Source organism: Nelumbo nucifera, chromosome 6, assembly GCF_055504915.1.
Source record: "Nelumbo nucifera cultivar China Antique chromosome 6, China Antique-T2T, whole genome shotgun sequence".
Taxonomy (NCBI): domain Eukaryota; kingdom Viridiplantae; phylum Streptophyta; class Magnoliopsida; order Proteales; family Nelumbonaceae; genus Nelumbo; species Nelumbo nucifera.
This window is the reverse complement of record NC_142654.1, coordinates 59,623,059-59,632,668: the sequence shown is the minus strand read 5'-3', so window position 1 is coordinate 59,632,668 and position 9,610 is coordinate 59,623,059. Positions and strand designations below refer to the sequence as shown.

At 39.8% G+C, this 9,610-nt stretch overlaps 1 protein-coding gene across 1 annotated transcript; it reads left to right on the top strand.

Moving 5' to 3' along the window:
- Nucleotides 1-929: 929 nt before the first annotated feature.
- LOC104604227 (protein NUCLEAR FUSION DEFECTIVE 4-like) lies at nucleotides 930-6,234 on the top strand. Its single transcript, XM_010268497.3, has 3 exons — nucleotides 930-1,362; nucleotides 1,775-2,607; nucleotides 5,344-6,234. The coding sequence occupies exons 1-3, from the start codon at nucleotides 1,030-1,032 to the stop codon at nucleotides 5,825-5,827; spliced, it is 1,650 nt and encodes a 549-aa protein (XP_010266799.1). The 5' UTR covers nucleotides 930-1,029; the 3' UTR covers nucleotides 5,828-6,234.
- The last annotated feature ends 3,376 nt before the right edge of the window (nucleotides 6,235-9,610 follow it).

The window sequence follows — 9,610 nt, the reverse complement described above, 5'->3', positions numbered from 1 at the left end:
CCCAAATTGCACCTCTAGCTACAACTTTAAACTCTTATTTTTTTTGTTGTTCATAAAGTTTGTATTGCTATTTTAGAAACCAGACACAAGAGTAGTTGAATGGATATTTTGAGCATTTTCATGCCTCTTTAAAAGATTATAACAAAGGAGGTCTACTTGCGATTGTATCAATTCAACGAAGGTAATTGTAATTAACAAACTTCAGCGGAAATTTAAGCAACATCCAAAAGTTTAAGGGAGGTTTCAGAAATTTACAAGAAAAGTGAAAAACCTCTGGTTGGATATTGAAAATAAATTATTCCACGTAACTAAAAACATGCCGTACGTCGGTAGACTCGGTACATGTAGCATACTTAACAGTAAAGTATGCTTTTTCCTTAGAAGCATTCGCGTGTGAAGCACCCTTTCTGCAGTGTGGCAAACGTGTACAACAACTGTTTAGTCAATTAATATCCTGCATCGGTATTTTCTTTGGGCGCCCCACAAACGGAACGGGATCTGCTCCCTACAAACGCCTTGATATCCCAACCGTATATTGATCACTGACAATTTCGGGAAATGTTCCATGGACGCTGAAATATGTTTGTTGAGCGCCCACTGATGTGATCTCAAAATTTAAAGGTGTAGAGATTAAACAATGATATGAGCGGTTTTTTATTTTGCCACGTGGCAAACCAGATACTCGTTATTTCAAAAAGAAGAAAAGTTCATAAAACAATTTTTATTTTGTTTTTTATTAATTATTATTTTTTAGTTCATGAACTATATCCCATCACCTGACCCATATGTCCATAACCCCCGACCGGATACAGCGGAATTTGATCCAAGTCTCTGCTACAACCAGTCAGACCTAGTTGGCACCGTTAAACTCTTTTTTTTTTTCTGAAAAATATTAATGAAGGACCAAACTCTATAAAATGCGCAAATGCACAGCATCCAAGCGGCCACTTCAAGTCCGAATTTTCCTCTCTCTCTCTCTCTGCATTTTCTTCTTGAAATTTGGATTATTTGTTTCTTTTACGCGTCCGTATGGGAGAAACTCTGCTTTCTCCGAGTTCGTCAGCCGGAAAATGGCTGGGATTCGTTACTGCCGTTTGGATTCAAGCCATCTCTGGAAACAACTACACCTTCTCCAACTACTCCGATGCTCTGAAATCCCTCATGGCTCTCACTCAACTGCAGCTTAATAATCTATCCGTCGCAAAAGATGTCGGAAAAGCTTTTGGTCTCCTCGCCGGTCTTGCTTCAGATCGTCTCCCCACTTCCGTATTATTGCTCATCGGATCTGTTGAAGGTTTTATAGGATATGGGGTTCAATGGCTCGTTATTAGCCAGCGAATCCGTCCTCTTCCTTACTGGCAGGCAAGCAACACCGACCCTGCGTTTCCTTTTTCCTAGACTCCTAGTTTTTCCTACTGCTTGTTTGTCAAATTTGGCGATTCAACTCCTGAGTCTAGACTCGGGCAGGTTGAATTGGTCTTGGGTTTAATTATTTCTTATTTTTCTTAAATTTTAACTGGTCAATCTTCAAAAAAATGGGTACTAATTCAGCAAGACTACACCGAAAAGTCAAATTAGCTTAATATGTAAGTTATCCGAGTTACTGAATTGACTCAGCCGATCCTGTGGAAGCCACACGGTTGGGTTCGTTCGAAAAATCGACTCACTTTTTGCTAGTTGAGGACGCTCATGAGTCAGACCAGAGCGAGCACTTCTGCTCGTTGAGGCGTTTTAACAAACAGTCGTATACTCATTGTGTAGCTCTATATTGCAGATGTGTATATTTCTGTGTATGGGAGGGAACAGCACCACATGGATGAACACGGCAGTGCTGGTGACTTGCATAAGAAACTTCCGGAAGAATAGAGGCCCCGTCTCCGGCATCCTTAAAGGCTACGTCGGCCTCAGCACCGCAATCTTCACCGATCTTTGCACCGCTCTCTTCTCTGCTGATCCTTCCACCTTCGTCCTCATGCTCTCCATAATCCCCGCCCTTGTTTGCTTCACAGGCATCCTCTTTCTCCGTGAGGTCCCACCGTCTTCCGGCTCCGCCCAAGAGAATGAAGAAAGTCATTATTTCAATATCTTCAATGTCATCGCCGTGATTATAGCTGTTTATCTCTTGGCCTTCGACGTTACAGGAAATCACGGCCGACTTCTTTCCGTCGCTTTTTCCATCGTACTTCTCATCCTGCTGGTTGCACCCTTGGCTATCCCGTTGTACTCTGTATTCCAGAACTGGGGACTGAATTCGAGATCCGGAGATCTTGAACATCAGATCAAAGAGCCGTTGTTGGTTCAAGGAACCGCACCAATTACACAGCAGCAGAAACCGCAGGAGAAGGTGGGGGAAGTGGAGATGAGGCCATCCCCGCCTGTGATCGGAGAAGAACACACGATCGTAGAAGCGATGAAGACCTTAGATTTCTGGATCTTGTTCGTGTCATTTCTTTGCGGTGTGGGTACGGGGTTGGCGGTAATGAACAACATGGGTCAGATGGGATTGGCGCTTGGGTACGCAGATGTCTCTATTTTCGTATCGCTCATTAGCATTTGGGGATTCTTCGGCCGTATCATTTCTGGTACCGCGTCGGAATACTTCATCAAGTACGTTTTTCGGTCCAATTCTTCTTCTTGCTTTCTGTTTGATTTTTTTTTTCGAAGACTTTAACTCTTACAATTGAGATCTGGTCCACACTTAGCGCACCTTAGAGTGAGGCGTGCTCTGTGAGAGCATATCCAGACTTAATATGAGTTCAAATCAGGCCCCCCCCCCCAACGAGATTGCCCCCACAATGTCCGACAGCACATCTCCGCATCATTTCTGAGATTATAAGAGAGTTCAGATCTGCGCCCCATATCATGTCTCATTTTAATGCACGGCGGGGATGTGGGTTTTGTTTTTGACATAACAAAAAAAACAGGTTGTTTAATATACAGAATTAACCATTTAATTAACTGTGGGCGGAAACCCAGGCCGTTCAGTTGGTTTGGGACTTGGACGGTTGTATTCATGGTTTTCAAAACCGGACCGGACTTGACAGTCGGACCCGAAAAACTGGGAACTGTTTTTTCCCAAAACCGTTGATTATGATCAGCAAACAGTTGAATCGGCCGATTAACCGTTCAGTTGGTTTTGGCTGTTTTTCAATTTTTTTTATTATTTTTATTTTTTTTGTCAGAACGGGCCAACTGTTTGAGTTGAACAGTCAGACCGTTTGAACCAGTAACCGGACCCTTGACTGATTCAGTCACCAGTTATCTGTGTAGACTATATTTAAAAAAAAAAAATCTAAAATCTGCTTTTTGAACTAATATTTTATTTATTTGTTTTCTTCTAAAGTTCAAAGTATTTTGGCATATCCTTAATTTGGTATTTTTGGCAACAAAGAATCAAAAGAATAGGCTCTGAACTTTATCGTTTTCCTTTGTCTGATTGGTAAGTAGGGGACATGGGACATTCAGACTTCTTATAGTCAATAAAGTCCACAAATATCTAGGAAGTGCTATATTTTCCCCAGCACTTTCATTCTTTCAACTGTGACAGGTAGTTCAGGAAAAGTGCGGCATATCTAGGAAGTGCAACGGGACCGTTCCATTGGCGATAAAAATGACCCTTCGTCTTCGATCCCAACGGGGATTAAGGGTGAATAAATGGGTAGATTTTACTTGGAATCAAATGGAACTGACCTTGAACTGGCCCTATCCGATTTGTCTGTTATAGGGTAGGGTTTGGTTTCAAATTCTTGGAATCAACCCTTACCCAAGTCGGTTCTAGGGTCTAGGGGTTTACCCTACCCAAACTGACCCGATGAACTGGCCTTAGTTGACCTTGGTGGAACCTGCTTTGGAACCAAACTTGTCTTGAAATAAGCCACAGAATACTTTCGAGGATGTGAAGATTTGAACCCAAGCACTCATAGTTACAAAGGCCATGGTCTCACTTGACATTTGAGTTACTTTAAGTGATTTGATCATTTGTTTTAATGTTAATATTTGAATGTATATAATAAGTAATGTAAAAGGTAATATTTACAAAATTTAAATTTAAATTATAAGTTTTGAACTATATAATGATAGTCTACATATTAACTTGCTCAATTTAATTAATAAAGATAATATAAGCTTTAAACTTATATATATCATATTTATTGAAAATCAAGTTTTTAAAGAACATTTTTTTTTCAATGGGGAGAGTAAACAAAGAACAAGTTCCACGGGTAGACCTTGAAATTGACCCCAGAACCTCCAAGGCCAGAATCAACCCTGAAATTGACCTTCATAGGGTAGGTTCCAGTTCCAAAAACCTAGAACCGACCCCTATAAGGTAGGTTCTAGGTTCTTCCATGGAACGGAACTGAACTGACCCATGCTCACCCCTAAACGTGATGTTGGGGACCAGAATCCTTGAAACTTATAAATTAGAATTATTTTTAAAAAATAGATTTACTTAAAAAAATAAAATATAAAAATATTTTAAATATATTTTGATATATAAAATATAAATAATATTATATATTTAATATATTAATGGAGTTCAGATCTCTTACCACAACAATCCTACCTAGAGGACTAGACTTGGCAAAAAGTTGACTCAACCCATGAACCTGACCCAACCCAACCCAAAAAAAAACAAGGTGAGGGTCTCATATTAATTTAGCTACCAAAAATTGGGTTGGGTTATGGGTTAACCCACTGACCCAATTGTCAGGTGTAATTGGGACTATTTATGCATGTTAAAGAGATCCTGGCAATGCTAATAGAACCATGTTAAAAATTGGGACTATTTATGGTCAACCCAAAGTGTCTTGACCCAACCCGAACCTGACCCACCCAACCCAATTGCCAGGTCTACATAGGACACTACAACCATACATCGAGAATATCTTCCGTGTTTATATGTTATTCATGGGGAGATATTCCTAATGTACAGCTGTAGTATCTTGTGGGTAGGTAGGAGATACAGATTCATATTAATGGGTCCGGGTGGGGTGAGGAATTCACTCCCATGATTCCATCCTTGCCCCATCTCTAAGTCGGGTATCACTATCAATCCCCATCCCCGCGCCCACACCCCCGATCCCCACCAAGGCAATGGAGAAGCCAGATTCCCAAAGGGGACGAAAAAGTTGCCATCCCTAGGCAGATCCCAGTTCGTTGATTTGTAGTTTGTATTACCAACTTAATCTGCTCAACTTCAAAGCGCTTATACCCAGTCATATGAGCTGGTATTGTACTAATTTCATTTTATGACGACTTAACTAATTGCAAGCTTGAAGTTGTTGAAATGTCTGTAACAAAGCTTCATTGAGTTGAGTTTTTTTATCATGCTGTTAATTGCAGGAAAGCTGCAACACCGAGGCCGCTATGGAATGCTGTTTCTCAGATTGTAATGGCTGTTGGATATGTACTCCTCGCCTTAGCATTGCCAGGATCTCTTTACATTGGTTCTATTATTGTTGGTCTATGCTATGGTGTCCGTCTTGCTATCACAGTTGCAACTGCATCTGAACTATTTGGCCTCAAATACTACGGTCTCATATACAATATCCTCATCCTGAATCTCCCTCTGGGTTCCTTCCTGTTCTCCGGCTTGCTTGCTGGTTTCTTGTACGATGCCGAAGCAACCAGCATAGCTGAAGGTGGCAATACGTGCATAGGCGCCCATTGCTACAGACTGGTGTTTGTGGTCATGGCTCTTGCTTGTGTATTGGGTTTTGGATTGGATGTGGTTCTGGCATTTAGAACGAAGAATGTTTATTCTAAGATTTATGCCAGCAAGAAGTCGAAGAAGCCAACCGTGGATCCATCATCTACTTGTAAATAAGACATTTGCTGATACAGTTTTTTTTTTTCTGGATTAGTAGTTGCAACAGAGCAGGAGGGTGATAGATAGTATCCTATTCTATAGCCTTCTATATGTTTAGTACACAAAAACTTGCCGATGAGACCTAGAATGTGAGGGTTTTTTTGTCCAGTCGCCTTGATCTTGGATCTTGGTATTGTTTGAACTTTCAAAATGATGGATAAAGATGTTGTTAAATGGCCCACCTGGTTAAGATTTTTCCAATGGTGGATCATGGATGATGCCGTTTTGTAGGATTTTTGCTGATGCAGAGTAGTGGTTGCAGCACACTGCTGCAAGTATATAGTGTCTTTGTAATCCTAGGCAGTATGGTTGTTGTCCTGTATTAATTATTAATAGTTTGATGCCATTCTTTTCTTCCAAAGAAACAATTTGTTTCAAGTTCTCTTGCTTTTGATGTTCTGGTTTCTATGGTTTGAGAATGGCAGCAAGATAGCCAGATTATTCCTCTGTACAAACAAGCCAAAGTTCATTGATTTATCAGAAAACAAGATATAAAATGTAACTGCCCAAGGATAATTAATCCTGTTCAGCTACTACAGATATCATTCAGTGTCCACTAATAGTCCATTAATTAAAATCTTGATCCTTTGAGCAATATAATGAGATTATTCAGGAACACACCCTCCCTCACAAATCACAATTAATCTTTCATGGGAAACCGATCTTCATTGTGGGATATGGCCGTTAATAGGACTGTCCACGAAATATCTATAATGTCTAGGTGAGTTTGTGGTAAAATATCTATAGGATTGTCTACGAAATATCTAATCCTATATAGTTCCTCCAGGCCCAACTTGGAGTTTTAAGAACTTTCTTCATAGGACAAGATGGGCTCATATCCATTTTTGTGTTTGAACTTGGAAGTAGTTTGGGGTTGAGATGCTAGAGATTGGTCTATATTTCAACATGCTAGAACATCCAAAGGTGTTAACAACATCTGATAACATATTTTCACCCAGGAAAGCAAACAAGCAGTGACCAACTGACCATACATATATGATGTATCGGATGCAAATGGAGATAATAGGTTGCAACTTGCAAGGAGTAGAGTTCATGGTAGAGGCGTAGAGCAAACCTTTTAAGACTTCCCGTTTGGATCTGCAATTTCTAAAGCCATTACTGGAAATTTGCCTTACCAGATGAACTCTTATTGGAAAGAAGATGACACCTTGGTGCTTAATTGAAGTGACGGACTGCCAATCCAATAGTTGTTGGTCATGGTTGTAACTTGTAACTCGGTCTGGGCTCAATTCAAATCCAACTGAACTAGGAACTGATGTTGGAATTAGGGGTGTTAATTGGACCAGATTTGGTCCACTATGATCCGATCCAATGTGAATCCTTTACAGGTGGACCAGGTCCAATCCAATCCAATGAATACTCTGGAGCATTTTGGACCAGTCCAATTCAATGTCTGGACTGTTTAATCTGTTCAAATTGGTTTTAATTTAGCTTGGTTCCAACCCAAATTTGGTCCGTTGACACATGTATTCTTATTTTCTGTTGATAGATCAGATATTGATTCCACCTGACCCAATTCAATATAAATCCATTACGGATGGACCTGGTCCAATCCAATCGAATAAATACTTTGGACTTGACTGGTCCAATTCAATATGTCTTATTAATAGGTCCAATCTGTCCAAATTGATTTTGATATGGACGGGTCCAACCCAAAACGTGTCCATTCACGCCCCTAGTTGTAATTGAGCAAGTGGGCTTGAACTGAAAATTCTAAGCTAACGTTGAGACAACCCGGCTCATAAATGAAGTGGAGGATTCAAAGCTATTTTGTTTTACTTCAGATGAGAGTTTAGACCAGGATCCATTTTCCACAAAGATAATCCCTGCATCTCACTTTTCATAAGGAATTCATAAATGAAATATGTTCCTCATACTCCTAGAATGCTAACACCTACCAAGGTTGAAGCATAGCACTTTTTTTTTCTTTGTCAGAAACGGTAACCAAAGAATTATTTTAAATAGATATTTATAAAACCTAAAGTTTTCGGTAATATTAACAGCTCCTTGTTCTTAGTTGGGGATTGGTTTGGGGCCTTTTCCTTGTTCTTAGCTTGAATTGATTGGGTGTACCTCGTCATTATAAATTTTTTATTCAGATTATACAACAAACCAAGTTTGCATCATTTGACATTAAGGCTGTGTTTGGAAGCAGTGTAAATACAAAACTCTATGGGTGGAAATAAAAAACGCTCAAATGTATCAGTGTAAAAAACAAACCGGCCGAATGCATGTTTTACACTCTTGTGTGTTTGGCAAAATAGTGTAAAATCATCAACGTACAAGTATATCTAGCAAGCATCCATGGAGACATCATCTCTAAATTGAACAAGTTAATAAACGATGTCGGGGTTGTCGTCATAGCAAGTGTTGAAGAAGCCATTTCAGGAACCATTGGAGACAAGAGAAGGGAGGAGGTTGAGCAGATTTTTCTGCTCATAACATAGCACAGATCGAATAAGTTCTACTTGTGGAATCTTAAAATTGAATTTTTTTGGGTGCCTGGTGGGGGATTAGAAGTAGATAGGTAGTGGGATCGATGGGACGATGAGATGCCTTGATCATTTGAGCGTCCTTATAGAGGAGAAGAAGGCGTTTGAACCTCGAACTTGGCACAATGAGAACAAATAGAGAGAGAGAGAGAGAGAGGATCATACGAGGATTGAATCAATGGCGGAAATAGGAGAGTTCCGGCGAAGATTGAAACCATGATGTTGAGGGTTATACGTTTCGCTTTTGTAGGTGTTTGGATAACACCCCATCCAAGTAAACATCAACTAGCAGAAACAAAACAAATTTCATCTTCGGATGGTTGCCGGAGCTGGTGATGAAGCTTCTGCCTCTGTTCTAGGGGTGCAAGTCGGGTTGGCCCGAGTTAACAGTTTACACTGTTTTGGGCTTGGGCTTCAGGTTGGGCCTATTGAAATTTTGACAAAATCCCAACCCTAACCCGGAAAAGTTGCACCCCTACTCTGTTCCCATGGAACTATTTCTGCTGAGCCGGTGATGGTTGCCATGGAGTTAGTTTCCATGGAAAACATAGGTGAGTTCAGATCTGCCGCTGCAATTGGTTGTAGCGATAGTGACGGAAAGAGAAAAAAAAAAGGGAGGAAGAAGAAGAGAAGGAGAAGAGAGAGAGTGCGAGCGAGCGAGAGAGAAGGAGAAGAAGAGAGAAGATAAGAGAGAGAGAGATGTAATAAATACATAAAAAATTTTGATGTATTTACTACATCGATTATTGATGTAATTCAACGGTAAAATTACATGTTTGCCCCGATTTTTTGTGTAACTTTACACCGATTTTCGATGTAAAATTAAATGTTTACCCCGGGTGTAAAGTTTACCCCGGTTCAATTTTACACCTCTACCAAAATCAGCCTAAGAGAAAATTAACATAAACCATAAAATGAAATGCAAATTCAAAACAAAACATCACGCCATTAAGAGAAAAATTAAAATACAAATTCAAAACAAAACATCGAAAAATTAAAATACAAATTCAAAACAAAACATCACACCATTCTGACTTCAAATTCAATTCCCCCCCAAACCGCCAACCTAGATAAAATGGCAATATCAAAATGGCAGAAACCCCATTGAAGTTTTTTATGTTTTTTCGCACACGATAATATGGCTTACTTTGTTGGGGGATTGAAATTTTATGCTGAAAAACAAAGCCACAACCAATTCTATTCATATTAAAAAAAGCAACCTCTGGGG

What these genes read in the sequence shown, in the direction of transcription:
- LOC104604227 (XM_010268497.3), top strand. Translation starts at nt 1,030, where the DNA reads ATGGGAGAAACTCTGCTTTCTCCGAGTTCGTCAGCCGGAAAATGGCTG. An exon ending in GTCCTCTTCCTTACTGGCAG is followed by an intron (nt 1,363 to 1,774) that starts GCAAGCAACACC and finishes TCTATATTGCAG; the next exon opens with ATGTGTATATTTCTGTGTAT. An exon ending in GCGTCGGAATACTTCATCAA is followed by an intron (nt 2,608 to 5,343) that starts GTACGTTTTTCG and finishes TGTTAATTGCAG; the next exon opens with GAAAGCTGCAACACCGAGGC.